General features: G+C 33.9%; 1 protein-coding gene across 4 annotated transcripts in view; it reads right to left on the bottom strand.

Moving 5' to 3' along the window:
• trhde.1 (thyrotropin releasing hormone degrading enzyme, tandem duplicate 1) overlaps positions 1–20,961 on the bottom strand; it is a 202,266-nt gene that overhangs the window by 24,195 nt on the left and 157,110 nt on the right. For 3 of the 4 annotated variants that reach the window (XM_087248252.1, XM_087248251.1, XM_087248250.1), the window contains 3 exons: positions 19,904–20,037; positions 17,480–17,535; positions 2,731–2,878 (listed from right to left, as the gene is read on the bottom strand). In XM_087248252.1, coding sequence (XP_087104378.1) covers positions 2,731–2,878; positions 17,480–17,535; positions 19,904–20,037 — 338 coding nt within the window. Of the gene's footprint in view, positions 1–2,730; positions 2,879–17,479; positions 17,536–17,813; positions 19,247–19,293; positions 20,038–20,961 lie in introns of those variants that run through there. The other variant, XR_015483140.1, reaches the window with a different exon arrangement.

Here is a 20,961-nt window from a genome sequence, read left to right as displayed (position 1 = left end):
AACCACCAACTTATTCAGCAAGTTTTTATGCAGCGGATGCCCTTCCAGCTGCAACCCATCTCTGGGAAACATCCACCCACACATTCACACACACTACGGACAATTTAGCCTACCCAATTCACCTGTACCACATGTCTTTGGACTGTGGGGGAAACCGGAGCACCCGGAGGAAACCCACGCAAAGGCAGGGAGAACATGCAAACTCCACACAGAAACGCCAACTGAGCCGAGGTTTGAACCAGCGACCTTCTTGCTGTGAGGCGACAGCACTACCTACTGCGCCACTGCCTCGCCTTTTATTTGTGACAATGGAAATGCAAGGTTAATGAAAGGTGCTCTGCACTGTGGGAAAAAAAATGTTTTTACTGTTATAAATGACCATAGATCAAAGATGATTAATACACTTAAAAGGTTGTTTACTACAAAAATGTATGCAATTTGCATAACATGATACTATTCTGACCTTAGAACACAATCAATGCAGCAGATCTTATTCTTTTTATGTTTGTATGAGGTAAAAGTTTAAACTGGCATCTCTGATAGCAGAATTTTATCATTGATTTTTCTTCAGGTTTGCACCCTGAAATAATGTTATTTTAATGATTAAATCAATACATCAAGGTGAAAAAAAATCTATATTTGTTCAACCGAAATTGAATTACTTATTTTGAGATCTATCCAGTCCTTTTTAATATGTATAGCTGCATATAGTCTATGATCTATTGTATAATGAACGGAGAGTTTTCTATATCTAGAATAATCATGTAAAATCATACCCCTTTTTTGTCTCTTATAATCAGAGAAGTACATAATTAAAAGGGTAAAAAGAATATAGGAAAAAATAAACAACCACTCCATAGCCATCTTATTAATGTTTTTGTGAAAATGTTTCATGGTGATCCATGTTTGTTAAGACATTCTGTCATAATTTACTCACCCATCAGTGGTTCAAAATTATTTGAGTTTTAAGAAAAAACTATAGTTTGCAGAAGGCTGGTAGCTGGTACCCCTTGACTTCTATAGTATTTTTTTTTCCTACTATGGAAGTCGATGGGTCCCAGAAACAGAAATTCTTGAAATATCTTCTTTTGTCTTCAACTCATAAAGATTTAAATCCACACAAGGGAGCATAAATGATGAAGTAATTTTAATTTTTGGGTGGACAACCCCTTTAAAACAACACTAACTAACTAACTAACTAACTAACTAACTAACTAACTAACTAACTAACTAACTAACTAACTAACTAACTAACTAACTAACTAACTAACTAACTAACTAACTAAATAAATAAATAAATAACTAAAAAAACTAACTAACTAACTAACTAACTAACTAACTAACTAACTAACTAACTAACTAACTAACTAAATAAATAAATAAATAACTAAAAAAACTAACTAACTAACTAACTAACTAACTAACTAACTAACTAACTAACTAACTAACTAACTAACTAACTAACTAACTAACTAACTAACTAACTAACCAACTAAATAAATAAATAAATAAAAAAAAAAATAAAAAAATAACTAACTAACTAATTAACTAAATAAATAAATAAATAAATAAATAATGTAAAAAAAGTTAACACTTATAACCAAAATGTGAACTTTAAATAAAACATTTTTCAATAAGCCATGAACCTCCAAACCTCAGTCAATCCCAATGAAAACTTATTTTGGTCCCACTTTTTATTAAATGGCCTTAACTACTAAGAACTTACTTAAAAGTACAATGTAGTTACTGTTCATATTGTATTGGACAACATTTTTGCTGATATAATGAGGTGGGATGGGTGGGGTTAAGGCTTGGTTAAGATGTAAGTGATTGGCCATAGGTTGTTATTATTATAGCGTCAGTAATATTTAGCTTCTGAAGGATTTTTGTTGTTGTTGTTGTTGTTGTTGCACCTGCAGGGAATAATGTGTCTTATAATCAAACTAAATAAATAAATAATGTAAAAAAAAAGTTACAGATGAATACCATAATGTGGACTTTAAATGAAACATTTTCAATAAGCCATCAACATCAAAACCTCAGTCAATCTCGATGAGAACTTATTTTAGTCCCACTTTATATTAAGTGGCCCTAACTACTAGGTACTGACTTAAAAACTACAATGTAATTACTGTTCATATTGTATTGGACAACACTTTTACTGATATAATGAGTTGAGATACTGGTCAGGTTTGGTGGGATGGCTTAAGATGTAAGTGATTGGTCAACAGTGTAATTAATAATGTAATTAATTGCAGGTATTTATTATGTTAATATAAGTTCAACGCAAAAAAAGTGTATGTACATGAAAGTGCATTTACCCATTTAGTAAGTTAATTAGACAGTAATTGAAGCCACTTAATTATATAAAGCTGGACCAAACTATTATAAAGATGACAGAATTAAACTTGAAATGCTTAATAAGAAGTAAGTTGAACAAATATATTTTGATCTAGTTTTCATCAATGAAAGGACACTATTCAAGGGTGCAAACCTGTTGAAAAGTGTGCCATCTTTAAAACATTTCATTGTCGATTCAATATTGATTCAGTGCTGGTCTGCCTTCAGGGATTGTATCTGGACCTGAGATGATCAGAGAAAGTTTGTTCTGTCTGTCTGGCGGTGAGTCGAGTCATTCGAGACATGCTGCTAGATATCAATTGTGTCTGTCATCACACTAGACAAGGCTAAAACACCACATTCATCAAACTGATGTGAGGTTAGACTCACGCTGAACAGGCTGTGGTCTAAAGTGCGGTCCAGGAGTTTGTCCAGCTGGTAAAGCGCTCGACTAGCAGCGTGCCAGGGTAGAAACTCGGGCTCCTGAGACAAATAGGAGATCATCTGCAGGGGGACGTTTTGAGGCAAATAGCCAGCTCTGGAAGAAAAGAAAGAGGAAAAAGACACATTTTTACTCATATTCCCCCTTTGGTACACACATCGTTAACAATTGATTACAAACAGTTCATTTTGTTCATCATTATTCATTTGGAATAACTGCCAGGCATTGTGCTTTGCGTGGGGAGACATAATGTGCTGAAAGACACCAAAAAAACATCTTCTCCTGTACGGCTACAGTCATGTTCAATTTGCATATATCCATAAAACATAAGCTCTCTTCTAAAAGCTTCAAATGTCTTTGCTATTTTCCCTTCGGTCTTTTTAGAAACGCCTACAACCCTCCCATGAGAGCGGGAAAACAGAGAGGTGGCCATTATCCTTAGACCGAAACACCATAAAGACAAGACTTTCCATGAGTCCTTGAATCTAAACAACTTAGCAAACATAGTGTCACTATTAGGCAAAGTTATGGCTCTGGAACTGAATAGCATTGCCGGTGGCATCTTTTTAAAGGGTTGTGATGTATAATTTATGTATGCTATACAGTTTAATGGTTATTAGAGGGTTTTGCTGTTAATTTAGCAAAATGCTAATGTCAACTCTACTGAAAACAACTGTCAGTGTGGTGCAAATGAGTAGCACAATGATATGTTGGTTCTTATGCATTTTTCCTGAGTGAAACATCCACCGAGTGATGTTTACAGTAATAATAATAATAATAATAATAATGATAATAATACCTTTTATTTATAGGTGCCTTTCAAAGCACTCAAGGACACCTTACAGTATGTCACAGGCACATTATAAAAACAAGACAGAAGAGTAATAATACATAGTATTAATCCAGAAAATAATTAAATGCAATCCTAAACAGAAAGGTTTTAACCTGGGATATAAAATTGAAGATAAAGTCCACCTGACGAATTTCTAACGGCAGGGAATTCCGTGGTGCTATGCAGCCAAAAGCCCTGCCACCAGATGTTTTCATCCTAAAATTTGGAACTGACAACAGTTCAGCTGCAGAAGATCTCAGTGAGCACCGAGGAGTGTACAGTATGTTTGGTTTTATCTGAAGAGCTTTATCTTGCACAGAAAGTACACAAGCGAGAACTTTTAGAAAATGCTTTATATAGACAAAGACATCCCGCTATGATTGCAGGGAAAAAATTGCACTTAGAAAATGGTTTGACTTATCAAACTCAATAGTATATTTATCTGTATAATGGATAGTTCATCCAAACATGAAAATCAACTCAACGTTTTATATATATATATCGTCTCTCAATATTCTGTTTTGTGTATTTCCCCCTGATGTACACTTATGATGTACATGCATTGCACAAGCTCACCGGAAAACCAAAGTCCACTCAAAGAAGGTGCAGACAGGTGCAGACTTTTTTTTTCTTAGAGTTAGTACCTCTTAACTAAAATCGGATTTTGTTATGTATTTTTTAGAATGAGTATAATGTAATTTCTGGCTTTAATTAAAAAATTTTTTTCCAGCATTAGTGTATTTAATACATACAATAAATAAGAGTTTTTTTTTTTTTTTTTTTTTTTATCTGCCAAGTGCATCCAAACATGTTGGTTTTGGCCCAAAACTTTTATTTTTGGTGCATCTCTTGTAAAAGTATGTAGTATGTTTATATTAATGTAAATTGTTTTACATTTACACAGTGCTAAGATAAAACAACTGACATTATTTTAAGTATAATATTAAACTTTAATAAATGTAATTTCTCTATTTTGTTGTAGTGTGATACATTGGCCACAAGTTGCAAGCACCTGTACAACTTGCAAACGAATACAGTGTCAGTGTGTAACTATGAGTTCTTTTTTTTTAATTGTTATATTTTCATTTCTTTCATTTTCATTTATTTCTTATTTAATTTAATTTTTTTTGCTTTTTTTATTTTTTAAAACACATTCATATAATACATTATAAATGCACCTACTTTTAGTTTATTAGAAACACACAATTCCATATAGTTTAATACACAATAATACATTGTTTATTAACAGTCTAACAAGGTGCAGCATTTTTTCCTCATTTTTTATTATTTATTTATTTATTTATTTATATTAAAAGAAACAAAGAAATAATCAAACCACAAAATTCACAAATAATGCATTAAAGAGCTGCAAATCGTTTAGGTTTCAAAATGTGTCATTACTAATAAATAGTCTAATGAAATGGCAGAACTTTTAACATTTGTGAAGATCTGCAATTATGTATGACGAAGCAGGTTTTTTCAATGAGCCTAAGCTGTCAATTTCATGCAGGGCACATAAGAGCTCCAAATTGGAGGTCGGGCAAAAACAGGAAGTGATCAGACTTGAAAACGGACTCATTAAATTCCCGAGGACAGATTCACCCAACGCACATTTAATTGGGACATTAATCACAGTTACTCACAGACACCCACTCCTACCCAAGGAGGTTTTTAACATTTGCAGAGAAACTGATTTGCATTAACACTAGCAGTAGACAATTGAGGATGTGAAGAATCAAAAGCTATATCCATTAAAAAAAAAAAAAGTTTCAATTGTGCTTATAGCATCAAGCAATAGTGAATTTATACCATCAAACTATGAATAGTTTTAGCTCAAAGTGTTCAGAGAGGTCTAATTAAGATCATGAACCCTGCTCCTCTTCCTTTGAACAGCCTGTTAATATATTAGAAGAGAACAGAGAGTCTTCGAACTGCCTTTAATATTTTAAGTTCAGGGAACAATGGGCTTTAAAGTTTTAATATAAATGATTTTTCCTATGCATGATAATAGAAAAGTACTGAAAGATTTTTGCTCACTTTTACTTTTACATATTCAAAAATGAGAGCTCAGAAAGCTTTACAGAGACTAAAATATTTGTAAAATGTATAGATATATTAAAATCAGATGTAATGTTGTTGAACAGTTTTAAAAATGCAAACCTTTAACACCTCTGGCATGCGTTATTTTTAAATAATTCAAAGTTATGGAGTCAATAATTCACATATCCATGTGTTTATTTAAAAACATGTTTGAAATTTAATTTGAAGTCTGTAAACGACTTTCCTTTGACATTGATTATGCAACTACTTCAAACCCGTCGCGTACACCAAACAGAATGAAGAATTAAACTGCGGTCTAATGAGCAATAATTGTATTAAAATAAACAATTAATCAGTCTGTAATGATGCTGTGGCACACTCATTGGCTTTCATTCAGTCAGTCTAATTACATGGAAATATCCAATGCATATTCTTATGATTGATGTGTGCACAAAACCTGAAGAACGGCGTTTTAACACTCGAGTATAATCATATCACATATGCGTTAATTATGTTGTGTTGCTCATCAAACTCCAGGGCTTAAATAGCACATTAATTGTTTCACCTGTCACGTCATATTAAAGATGAAGAGTGATGGCCAATGGTTCCCACAAATCATATCTCTTAATATGGGTAAATTGACCTCTAGAATGTGGCTTAGAGTGTCGTGTGCAGGAATAGGCCAGGAAGATGAGGACAGAAGCATATTTTCTTAGGTGTTTGAATAACAAAAATAAAAAAAGGCAAATACAACTCAAAACATAGACATAGGTGAAATTGTTAAAGCTTATTTTCTAACTTACAACTTACACAAAACACACTGGGAAAAAAAAAAAAAAAAAACATTAAAAACTAAACAAGGGCCAGGTGAACATAATCAGTAACTATTAGGAGTGTGGCCAGATATTGTGTGACGAGATCTTGCAAGAATTAATCGTGACAAGATTTCTCATCGAGGTGAAAAGTTGTCTCGTGAGTTGTGATGTTACGATGAAGCATGAGAATGAAATTAGCATTAAAGACTTGGGGAGGGGTTGGATTTGAACCACACATCAAGTACTTTGCACACACCTGGCAACCCAGGCTGGCCTCTGTGTAGCACGCGTCATTTAACAGCTGTGCCTCCAAGCAGTGGCTACAACTGCAGCCACACAAATTAATCATTGTTCATAACCAAGTGATGGAATAAAATAGAATTAAGACATGTGGAGTATTCCTAGTCAACTCATTGAAGTGCAGTACAGACCTGTAAACGCCATAATCTACTCTCACTGTAAATTATTACTATCATGTAGGACTTTTAGCTGTATTTTGCAACATGATAGTCCATACACACATAACTAATCTCTGCACCTATCCAGTCAGTAAAAGACCACAGACACACATAGTGAACTTCTGGAGACTAGAGACACATGCCTTCTTCCTCACCGAAGACAGGTTTATGCTATGTATACGGTATAAAATTCAATTAAAACTATCAGCTGCAGTAGCTCAAAGTTTGTCACGAGGGCATGAAATGTTGCTGAATTAAAGTGAAACTGTTGAAAATTAAATACCAAACATTACATTAATTAATTAAATATATATACATACATATATATATATATATATATATATATATATATATATATATATATATATATATATATATATATATATATATATTCAATTTGATTTAATTTGTGGAAAAGAGTTATAGGAGAAAAGCCAGCCAGTAGAGTTTATAGCTAAATATTCTGCTGCGTTTGCATGTACTTTACTCCATAGAATTCATTAAAATATAAGTAAAATGCCATTCCTTTCAAGTTGATATCAAAAAGCATACAACTTAATTTGCACTTTTAAACTTTTTTAGTTTAATAAAGATCTATTTTCTATTCATTTTTAGCAAACCTTTTGCTAATATTTAAAATTACAAATAAAAGACTACTTTACATTCATATATATTAGCAAAAAAAGTGTATTTTGCAGTGTTTTACTGCATAGAATTCATTCAAATAGAAGTAAAATAGAATTTACAACAACTTGATTTTTAAATTGAATAAAAGAAAAATTTGAGAATATTAAATTTGAGAATAAAAGACTATTCATGTATTATATTATTGAGGATCAATGAAGATTTTGTAAAAATCGTGTAAGAATCTCGTCTCCCTCATTCTCATGAACCAAATCTTGTGTTTCATCTTGTCTTTTCGAGTAAGTGGTTTGTCACATCCCTAGTAACTATGGTAACTATGTTTAGCAGCAAGTAAAAACTAAACTAATCTAAATGTAATATAAAACATGAGTTCAAGAACAATAAACGATCACTGACCTAATAGAAAAAAGGTCATACAGTCTCCAATGGTTTCTCTTTCACTTTTAAGTGTTTTTAAATACAAACACAATGAATAGGAATGTGTTTCATGATATAAAAATGGGTTTTACAAATACTGAGTTTTAGAGAAAAACTGCTGTAGTCAAGAAGTCAAGAACAGAACTAAAGCAAACATTAATCACCACAACAATGATTTCAATTAATAAGTAAATAAGTAATTTACTCATGAGGTGGGGGGGGGTGTCTCTTTACACCACCACCAGTGTGCAGCATTCACTTCGATGATGCGACGGCAGCCACAGGACAATGGCAACAGTGAGCTCACCAAACACCAGCTATAGATGGGAGTGGAGAGACAGTGATAGAGCTGATTGAGGTGGATGGGGAAGGGTAGTAATTTTGTTAAAGACACCAGGGTTACATCTCTTTATGAGAAGTGTCATGAGATTTTTAATGTCCACAGAAATCAGGACCTCGGTTTTACGTCTCATCCGAAAGAAAGCGCTCACTGACAGTATAGTGCCCCCTTCACTATACTGGGGCTTTAGGACTCCATGCTGGCCTCACTAACACCATTTTCAACAGCAACCTAGTTTTTCCATGTGGTCTTCCATGTAGGTACTGACCAGGCTCAGCCCAGCTTAGCTTTAGTGAGTAACCGGCCTTGGGGTGCAGGGTGATATGGCTATGGCTAATTAAACATGTTCAATAAGACATCAAACACACCACTCACATTATCAGTAGTATATATGTGAACTGTGAACTACTGAAAAAAGTAATAATAAAAGTGTGTTTTGAACTTTTTAAAATGTTTCTTTTAGGGAAAATAAAGAAATTTAGAAACTCATAATGGCTGTCATTTATAAGTAGAGACACTTCCATAATGCCACATTGACACACAGCAGCAACTGGAGGCCATTCAGTTTCTCCATTTTATAAAACATTCCTTTCCTCCTTGTATTTTTGAATTATTCAGCTTTCTGATCGAAGGTTGGAGGGGAAATGTTCATTAAATATAGACGCAACATTACCATAAAACTGTCATAAGGCATTGAAGTTTCCCTGCTGTTAAAGAGCCCTGCAAGGAATGAGCTGATCACTCTTTCGCTTCAGAAATGTGCCGATACAAAGACACACAACCTTAGAGAAACATAAAGCATGACATAAAGGCTATTTATCACCGATAGTAGAGCTCCAGTAGAAGTAAACTGTATGTGGTTTCCTAAAATCACATCTTTTCAATGAGAGCAGGTGATGTCGTGCAACACGATCGTTCGCCACCACTGAAGAACTGAAAAAAAACTCTAAAATTCGCTCAGATTTTTAATTCATGAGTATATAAAGAGCAGCATAACAGGCTCCTGAATAAATCATTGGCTTCTAAATTGGCCTGTAATTGTGGCTCATTTAGTGGGAGATTTAGAAGAGCATTTCAAACAGACCTATTACGAAGCTTCATCACTGAGACTGAAATTAGAGCTCACTCTGTGCACAAAAACATTCATGAAAAGAATGTGTCTATGTATGTGTTTCAGAGACATATCAGGACACAAATGTGAAATATGACATGGGTGTGACAGGTATTACAAGGAGATGGTGAATTATGAGGACATTGCTGATGTCCCATTTTTCAAAAGGCTATTAAATCATACAGAATGAGTTTTTTTTTTCTCTAGAAAATAAAACTGTTCACAGTATCTTGTAAAGGGTAGGGTTAGGTGAAGAGTTGTGGTCAGGCAATAGAAGATACAGTTTAAAAATAATACCACAACTTTGAAAATCGAGAACTCTGCAAAGAAGAAAATGAAAGCTAAGCTCTTTCTGTCGTCTCATTTGGTTGCCTATTTAAACGAAGAGTATCCAAACCAATGGATTGGCTGCCAGGCATCTCATAACAGAGCTCTTCATCACTGACCTTCAAGAAGCCCTGACCTCACCCCCTGTGATTTTTTCTATGGGAGTACTTTAAAGAAATGGGTGTTTCGACCACCTCTACCAGCTAACATTGTGGAACTAAAACAAGGAATAACTGCAACTATCCAAACTGTTACACCCGAGATGTTACAGAAAATGTGGAACGAGTTCGAGTTTCTGGTTGATGTCACTAGACTATTTACCCAAGGTTCCATCATGTTTCTATGATCTAATACAGATTTTTTCAATTTGTAGTATTCTTTTTGAATCACCCTTTATATATTGTTTTTATTATTATTATTATTATTATTATTATTATTATTATTATTATTATTTACGTATTAAGGGTGTCACGATCCTCCAAATCCTCGATTCCATTACATTTTCGATTCTAAAGGCATGATTCGATTCGATTTTCGATTATGATTAATTAATTAATTAATGACCAATTAATTCTTTGTAGCCTACCGTTTAAACTACCTGACCTGCATGGTCTTTGTTTTACCCATAATCAAATCATACAGTAAATGAATAAAGGCAAGATACACACATAATTACCACCTGTCAATCACTTTTTTTCTGCGGGACTCGTGAATAGGCAGTGATCTGTGACGTTATTATGGCGTCGGTAAAAAAGACGCACAACCAACAGTAACCAGCAAACAGTATCTGAGGTGTTCGCTAAAATGACTAAGTACAAGTGAGTGAAAGATTGAAGCAGTCCTCTGACTGCCTGGACCTGCTGTCTCGAGCGCAAGGCTGTATGTGCGTCTGTGTCTGTGTGGTCACGTGATGTGCATTTTCAGAGGAAGGAGGGGTCCTCATTAATGCTACACGCCACTGTGGATGTCAAATCGTTGTCGTTCTAAAATGCCATTTAAAAACAAAGACAGTGTAAACAGGGCCTGAGTGTGTACTTTTCGCAAGCGGATTTGCAACAGGGGCGGGCGGAGGATCGCGTTGCCGGTGTTGTCTATCGGACAAATCGTACGTAATACGTACATAGCAGAGCTAGCAAAACTGTGTTTTTTTGTCGACAACACGAACGTTGTCAACATAACTCACTGGAAATCCAAAATGCTTACACACCGGCGACTTCATTGAAAGAGGAGAGGGTTTAAGTTCTGTCGACAGGTCTCCTGCTTCTGCAGTTTAACAAGCACTTCAACAAGCCTGTTTTTTTTTCCCGCTTGGCAAGCTAAGCTGACGTGACATGGGGGCGTGGCAGCATCGACGATTCTATTTTTTGATTCGATAATCGAAATTGAGCATAAATTTCGATCGATTTCGATTTAAAATCGAAATCGTGACACCCCTATTACATATACACTGAAAAAAGGATTTCTGCAAAAATATATATGTATTGAAAAGTCCAAATAAATTGTGTACAACCACTCAGTGTACACATACGCACACATACATGCATACACACAGAACACACACACACACGCACACAATATCTGTCTCTAAGATTGATATTGCTATTAATGAGAGGTTTCTATGGAGGTTCAGAACGCAGTGATCAAGACAACCCTGCTGAGGATTAAAAAAAAAACACCATTTAACTCATCACAGAAGATTCTAATGGTGCATGTCCATCGACACATTTTTGCGTAGCTGAATAAAAACGCTCAGCTGTGAACCCTTGAGAACACTTTTGCAGTGCTGCGTTTAACTCAGTATTGAAGATTCTCCAATTGTCGGCACATTTAAAAAGCGCTGAGTGCACAGCCTTGTCACCCTGCTGGCTTTCTAAAAAATGTGGAGCTCTTATTGAAAACAACTGGAAAAAATACGCTTGCCTCGGGAAAAATGCTTTGGTGGATATGCAGCCTAATGATTTCAAATGCCATTAAAAACACTATGACCGCCACTGTTTAACTATTAAAACCACTAAGTTTTCATGGTTTCTAGTGTGCTTTGGAAACGTTTAATTATCTTTTATTGGTTTTAAAGAGACTGTTCACCCAAAACTGACAATTTTGTCATCATTTACTCACTCTTCACTTGCTCCATAGTAGAAAAAACAATTACTATAGAAGTCAATAGTTACTAATTTCCAACATTGTTTAAAAAATATCTTCTTTCATGCAAAAAAAAGAAAAAAAAAGAAGACGTTATAAAAGATTTGAACCTACTTAAGGGTGGGAAAATAGGGAGTAAATAAAATTTTTTGGGTGTACTAATCCTTAAACATACCCCAAAATTAACATAAAAGAAAAATAAGAGCCAAATAGAACCAAAAAAGTCTATTATAGTTTCTATTAAAATCAATATAAGTTATTTTATAACCTTTGAACATTACAAGGTCATTAAAATTCTATGACAGTCTCTATTACTTTTTTTGGTAGTTTGTTTTTTCCAAACAGGGAAGTGCTTTGGTTTAGTATAGTCTAAAGCAAATGATCAACACAAACTTCTATTTTTTATTTTTATTTTTTGTACACGTTAATGTTTTGGAAAAAAACCCTGAATAAATCTATATATTTACCTTTTTTTAAAAATATTACTGATGCAGATCTAAATATACATCTGTACGCTGCACGTAAACATTATATTATTCATTCATTTTTTTTTCAGCTCAGTCCCTTTATTAATCCGGGGTTGCCACAGCGGAATGACTTGCCAACTTATCCAGCACATGTTTTACGCAGCGGATGCTCTTCCAGCTGCAACCGATCTCTGGGAAACATCCATACACACTCATTCACACTCATACACTACGGACAATTTTGCCTACCCAACTCACCTGTAACGCATGTCTTTGGACTGTGAGGGAAACCAGAGCTCCCGGAGTAAACCACGCGAATGCAGGGAGAACATGCGAACTTCACACAGAAACACCAACTGGCCAGGCCGAGGCTCGAACCAGCGACCTTCTTACTGTGAGGTGACAGTATTAACTACTGCGCCACTGCTTTGCCCACATTACATTATATTATATTAAATTATATTAAATTATATTATATTATATTATATTATATTATATTATATTATATTATATTATATTATAGCTGGTGCTCTAAAGAATATTATGACAACTTGAATGTAATTAAAGACACTTTTCCACAAAAGATATGAAAGCTGTGCAATTAACCCAATTAACATGTTCCTCCATTAATAATGCATTTTAAATATGATCTTCAGTCTCAAGCCAGGCTCCGCTAACGGCAGCTTTCTTCTCAATTGATCCAGTAATTCATAATCACAATAAAGGCTGACTGAGCTTTGTGCGGCTGCATTGATCTGTGTGAATGATTCCCATGAGCACCAGGGGCATTTAATTAGGTGACATCACTCCAGGCATTCAGTTCCCTCTGTCATATGAAAACTCTTTATCACCCAGCAATTTACTGAGACATTTTACACATGGTGATTTACGCTGATGCTGTTTTTAACACAGGTTGGCATTTCCGCTTCTCAGGTACGTAAGAGCCAATAAACACCTCCACAGCCCTGAGGTTGAATGAGACGTCCTGTTAGCATCCGCAGTTTTATTAAGAGTAGCTGTAAACAACAACAGAGAGAAACAATACGCACTAAACAGAAAAAATAAATAAATAAATCAAAGCTGAGGAACTGAAGGATTTGCATTTAGTCCTGTTAGTTTTCAATTATCCAGCTCTTCGGTAAACAAGGCCAAGCTGAATAAACAGGCTAAATGAACATGACGTACGACAGCGCAGCAGGAACAGGTTTCCATTCTCAGCTCAACGTGATGGCAATAAACACACAGTTCCCTGCGGGTTTGTCATCAGTTGACTGAATCGTCATGGTTAGAAAACATCTGTGGCCAAAAACACAATTCTCCACATGCCCACTAAACCCCTGTCTAGCTCAACGTGAGCCGCGCAGACGAGCCTGTCGCTTCGGTATGATGAACAGCAGCGCTAATGCTAGCAGAGCATCTGGCAGCTTCCTCATTTAGTTTAGTGGAAGGGTAAAAACGACTGTCCAAACTTCATTTAACAAACAAGACAGATAGAATATACAGTGTTCAACGTTGAAGAAACTCCATCGGTGATACTCAAACTTTTTTTAGCATCCAAGCTGCTCGCGATTGAATATTTACTTCATAAAAAGAATGAGTCTGACAGAGAGGACATGAGGTAGAGCAGTCGCTCATGAAGGGACTAACGACAGCTTCTGGCGCTTACTTTTATCATTTCTGTTCCAATAGACGTGTGTATGAGAGTTTCCAGCTAATGTTAAAGCTTTAAATCTGGATCTACACAATGAGGTAACAGTGAAAAGGCAGAGGTTTACTTCACATTCTTATTATCCACCATGGCAGTAACGGCTGAATAGTCTCACCACAGGTCTATTCTTGATAAGCTAAAGGCTTTTTCTTCAATAATGCCTTCAGGCTGAAGGAGAAAAGGAACTAACAGTACACGAGCTGCATCTGTCAGTAATGAACGGTCAGAAGTTGACTGGATCTGACTGCTCTTTCCAGTGTGATGGACGGCTTTATAACTATACATTCAGACTGACCATTCAGTCTTACCAAAAGGTCAGGTACCTTTATCTAAAGAGGGTAAAAACTAATACATGATGAATAAGTATAATCTATGAATATTTACTTGCATACAATTAAACACAAAGTGGATCTAAAAAAAGTACTAGTTTTGTAATTATGAATTCTATGTTTATAGATTCAGTGTTTAAACAGCTTGCCATATTAGTAGAAAACAATTAATTGTCAATGTATTGTGTATGATTTATTAAATCAATAATTAATTGCACCACCAAAACGACAATTAATTATAAAAACAAACTTAGAAACCCTAATACTCCATTGAATCAAATAACAACAACAACAACAACAACAACAACAACAACAACAACAACAACAACAATAATAATAATAATAATAATATGAATAATATGAATAAACAGTTATAATAAACAGTTATAATGTAATGTAATGTAATGAACCATTATTTCCAGTACCACAATTATGCTAAAAATATATATATATACCTTTTCACAAATGTCAATCAAAGGAAAGGTAATGGATGTTTTTTTACTGTAGGTGCTGACTGGCTAATCACTTCTATTTAAGTTTAACAGCAAGTACGGCTATGTAAAACATAATGGATCCACTTAAGATGAACATTATATGGTCATTTTACATATTATATTTCCACATCTGGTGAATATGTCAGGATTTGAACTTTCTGTAACATTTAATTCTTCTGAGATCAGCAGATCATATTGAATATGAACTCATCTGTATGTCTTGTGATGCTATTTTAATCAGCTTGGAGGCTGTTAATGTATGCAAAACCAAGGTTTTAAACACAGATTTGCAACACTTTCATTTCCATACAGACCTGTTAATCATGATGTAACCTTCTGAAATCCCAGGAAGATAAAAATCTATTTGCACTGCTGCAATTTTCAGCTATTGCAACCCCCTTTTTGGTGATCGACATTTGTTGGGAAAAAAAAATCCTCCATGATTAGGATAAGCTCTTTAGGGAAATCAAATTTTAATAAATTAATTATTCATTCACAGTGTGTCATTCAGAAATTAAGCATATTATCATAAAAAATAAATAAATAAGTACAATTAATTGATTTAATGCATTCAAAGAAACCGATTTAAAGGCTGATCTGATTTTGTCAAAGTGAATAAATGTTGAAATCTTACATTTAAGTTGTATAATAAAACAACATAAGTGCATTTAAGGGATTTTATTTAAATTATAAATTAATTATGTACAGTGAAGTTCATACGTTTTTGTGCTAAAGTTAGTATTCGTAGTATGACAAGCTGTTTTAACATCTAATCTATATAGAAGCAATTTATATGCTATCTTTTACATCATTAAGTACTATTTACATTTCTTGTTTGAGATGCCTATTACATACCTAAGTTTTTACATACTTTTTATTAAACACTATTAAACACTATTTATTCATTAAATATGTATACCTTTTAGGTCAATTTGATTTTTATTACATACAAGTATTTATTCATTAGATATTAATTCTGATTAACTGTATTCGGTACTAGTAATTGTTATTTAGACACCCATATCTATGAAACAGATACTATTCCTTGTTGACTGAATTGATTTGATTAGCTTCTAGTACTCATTTAATAAAAAAAAAACTACACATTTATTATATATTAGACCATATTGGCTAGTAATAACAAATGGTACTAGAAATAATTAGAAAAAAATACTAAAAGTATCGGTTGCACTTTATTTTACATTATGTGCACATAATGACTGTTTCTCAATATGCTTTTTTAAGTGATCTTGTGTTCTCGTGTAACATCATCAACCGCCAAAGTTCAGTTCCAAAACTCAAGATTGCAAGAACAGAGGACACGTGAAAGTTCCCCGATGTGTTCTTAGATATCAAAGAAACACAGATGCAGACTTGAGCAACGAATTAGCTCTAGAAATTCCAGAAGTCATTGCGAATGAGGTGGGAAGTGCAACATTTTTAATACAGTTGATTTATCATTACAATTCAGAGATATAACTTATTTACCTCAGAAGTTTCCCTATACATGAGTAGGTGAAAGTAAACATTCATAATGAAAATCTTTATTAAGGCATAAACACAACACATTGAGTGTGTTTATTTGCTCAATTTTGTAATAAAATCTTTTTTATTTGTATTGTGCAAAGTACATCTGTAAAGTCTATATGCATAGTAAAAATGATAAAATTATGATAAAAAAATGATTAAAAAAATGATAAATCGCTGTATGAATGCTGTAATGTTCGGTTAAAAACGCAAGGTCATGTGACCATCAGGAAAAACCAGAGAAGAACACAGCCTCTCATTTCTCACAGGACGCGTTCTGTGTTCTCGCGGTCTCCAGAGTTCGTTCTTCTGAGGTAACTTGGCAAGACTGCTCTTCACAAGAATACAAGTCTGTTCTCAGTGTTCTTGGAATTGAGAAACAGCCAGCATCTATTTGACTAAATGGGTTAAGGGTAACTACATGGGTTAAGGTTAGGTTCAGGGCATACAGATACAGATAGCACCTAATTATTACCTAGTTTATGTAATAATGGTGATAAGAAAAATAGCTTAAACACAAAAAACAGTGCTGTATAATAAAGTGCTATGAATACATGAGTACTAGTAGCTAATAAAGAAAAACTGGTGATTTATGAATAAGTACTAGTATATTTTAAAATAGGTACTAGTACCAGAGGAAAACTCAATAGAAGCTAATGAATAAGTATTAGTTCAAGCTAATACGTATTAGCACTAAACAGAAAACATACTAATATACACAAATTTTCTCAAATAATGAAAATAGATAGTAGTGTATTTTATAGGTTAGATGTAAAAATGGCTTGCCATAGATTTGGTCTCAATGGGCTTTTATACTCTGAGAGTTTTCCCTCACCGCTGTCACTTTGTACTTGCTCAGTGGTAGGTCAAAGACCTCCTGAAATAACCTGACAGTTAGTGGGACAATAAAAAGCAGCACACAAATAAAGCTGAATTAGACTCTGCAGGGGTGTGAAGGACATTAAATGGATCTCTAGTGCAGGTTTCAGGCTCTCTGAATGACTCTGCATGTTTCCAGAGGCTCCGTGTAACAAACACAACTCACCTCGCCAGGTTGAAGACGTCATCAATCAGACCGGCCCTGTTGCCCACAGAGATGATCTGCCACAAGAGAACAGCACACACATTTATAATGCAGCGGAAAGCAGGCGGATAGATGAGAGATGAGGAGAAGGAGGAAAAGAGGAATCATGACTGAAGGGGAAACATAATTTGATGAATCAGGAGTCGAAAACGAAAGTACTGACAGAAACCTGCTTTCACCTACAGATTTGATGTTTTATACGTTGATAAGAAAGCATTCATAAAAACATTTCCATATTGTGAAAAAAAAGTAAATTAACCGGTTCTTAATATCATGATTCATGTTTTTTTTTTGTTTTTTTTATGGTTATGAATTGCATTAAGGGATCTTGATCTCCGCTCTGTCAACTTTTGATGTTGAAAATTTGACTCTGCAGTTTAACAGTGATTTTATAGACATTATAGCAGGGTTGACTATGAATAATCAAAGATTTGATGCTTGGATAGGAAGTGCCTGATTCGACTGCAAATCTCTTCACAGGGTATTATGAAATGAGGATTACACCAAGTTGCCCATTTTGGCTATATGGGTGTTTCTCAATGTCTGATTTTGCATTGAACTGCAGTTTTTTTCCCCCTAAAAGTTATACTAAACAGCCTGTTGTCATATAAATAGTGCTGTAAAAAAATGTTATCTAAAAAAAGAAAGTTTTTAAAATTATTTTGAATAAATCCAACCACCCATGAGAGATTTAGGTTTCACTTTCCATGATCTGTGACCAACAGAGGAACATTTATAGGCAGCTGAGATTACATTATTTCCACAATATTTGTGATAAGAAAATTAATTTTGAATTATTAAAAGTGTGAAGGCACTTTGAAATTAAACGAAAAAGATTATTTAAAAAAGTAAGACTCAAGTAAGACATTTTTTTTAACCAATAAGATTACAAATACTATAGTTCTATTATCAATGGCCACAGACTTGCTTGGTTTGGAACATATGGAGCTGTGCATTGATGGATTCGCTCTTTAGTGTTCAGACTTTCAGCAGTGACATTTAAACCACACTGAACTGAACTAAATTGAACATTAACTCTGAAAACTGTACTGACGCAGTTTCAATTTACTAGAACTTCTATGTTAAGCTGCTTGACACAATGTGCATTGTAAAAGCGCTATAGAAATAAATATGAATTAAATTGAATCCGAGTTAATTTCTTCACACAAGTGCAATCTTTCTGCTGTCCCAGTGATGTGACTAAATACATGTGTTCCAATCAATCTAATGAATGAACAGCTCAAAGAAGCGAATTATAACAAAAAAATAAAAAAATAAAAAAATCATGCTATTTAGTTTTAACATTTTAACTACATTTTAGTCTAGTAATTTTTCTTCAAGAATAATGTTCTGGTCATTAATTAGAGGATCATAGCATGCACATTTATGGTTTTCAGTCACATGACCTGTCAACTTTCTGTTTGTCAAGCTATAAGCAACATAAAAGATGTTGTCCTTAATATTCTTTGACGAAATTAGCACTGCTAATAATTTAAGAACAGCATACAATGTTAGGACTTCTAAAAAAGCTATATCTACTTTCAATATCTGACTGATAATGACAGTTCATCTAGTTCATCTAGTCCAAAAAAGAGGTAAAGAAAAGTATGCCCTTGATTGTGTTATGCTTGAGTAAACTTTGTGGAAGGAAAGGGATTTTCCAAGATAAACCATTCCCTGCAGTTTTTTTTAAAGAATTAATGCACACACGCCAAGATACACCATTCCCTGCAGTTTCTTTTTTAAAGAATTAATGCACACAAGCCAAGATACACCATTCCCTGCATTTTTTATAAAGAACTAAAGCACGCAAGCCAAAATACACTATTCCCTGCATTTTTTTAAAGAATTAATGCACACAAGCCAAGATACACTTTCCCTGAATTTTTATGAAAAAAAGTAATGTTACCCCAGTTTAAAGTTATCTGCAGTTAAAAAGACAAAAAATATTATGACTATGTATTTGTAATTTGTATAATTTCTTCATTCTTATCGCCTATTGATTACCGATTATTAGTGTTATCTATTTATGATTCTTGTTTTAAATATATGCTTTAAAAAAAATTGTTTGGCACATTTTGGCTTGATCTTGACTTATATTGTTTATTTTTATTTATTAAAAAGATATATTTCCTGTTCAAATATTATCATTTTATTTTTCTTCCTCAGTGGTGTAATATTATTGCAGTTGTGTAGTTCAACCAAAGTTGAAGTTTTAAGAAACATTCTTTTTCACAACTGCCTGCAAAACCACCTCATGTGGCACTAGTTATTTAGTTATCCCATATCGATGTGCAAAACTGATGCCTCCATTAGGCAAATTTTAACTAACAGGATAGGGTGATGGAAACACAAGATGGAAGTAAGGGATTGTGGGTTCTGTACCGTCGGGTTGCTCATCAGCTGTTGAATAAGAAGTTTCCAGTTGTGAAGGTCGTAGTTCACTCTAAAGTAGCCCGTCTGATTGATGTTGCCCAGCAACCATGTCTCACCAACCATGTGACCCACTCTGTGCGCCTCTATAAATACATGAGCAAAAAAAGGACAAGGACATGAAACCAACATTTAATTTCAGCTTTGACAGCAAAATGTGGAGCTTATAAGCAGAAACACAGGCCGCGAAATGGTGCTCACAGACAAATGTGATTCTCTTTAGATGATAGCAAGTATGAAACAAAACAGAAAATATAAATAAACTAAAGAAAATACAAAATAGAAGGAAACTGAACTGTGATACTTGAACTATGAACTATGATGCATGGATGATATAACTACAGCAAATAAATTTAAAGTAACATTTTAGTACAGGGAACAATTCTCACCAAAACTAGTGAATTATTACCCGCCTGTTGATAAGATTGGCTTCTTTTACATCCTTAATGCTACCTAAGCCCAAGTGCTTCATCAATAACTATTTATAAGCAGCAAATTAGATGTTTGTTGAAATAAAAGACATAGTCATTGGTTTATTAATAGCCTGGGTTGTACCTTGAAATAAAATGTAACTTTAATATAATTAATAATTTATTCAATACATAATTAACTGTCTCAACTGTTTGGCAATCATAAAACAAAACTTCTTTAAAAACATGAGAACATTTCAGACTAGTGCTGTCCTTAAATAAATATATTTTATTTTTTAAGAAGCATTTGCAAATGTCATTTTTAATAAGCCTTTTTTTAAATAGCAGCCAGTGGATGAGTCAGCTTTTCAGAACATTTTATCCAAATAAATAAAACAAATTCACAAATGCCATCAAAATGATGCTTGCGCATGAAAATAAATGTTTTTAGATGACAATAATTAAATAAAAAACTAAAAAACTAAAATGTTTATAAAAAATACAATTTATGTAAGCTGACCACTTTTTTTAATGACATTAATGATTAAAATACAGAACTGATAAATTCAGTACTATTTATTATCATGAGAATAAACTCAT

The sequence above is a fragment of the Danio rerio genome, chromosome 4 (genome assembly GCF_052040795.2).
Source record: "Danio rerio strain M-AB ecotype USA chromosome 4, GRCz13ab, whole genome shotgun sequence".
NCBI classification, from domain to species: Eukaryota; Metazoa; Chordata; class Actinopteri; order Cypriniformes; family Danionidae; genus Danio; species Danio rerio.
Note: the sequence above shows the minus strand (reverse complement) of the source record. Positions and strands in the feature narration are given on the sequence as shown.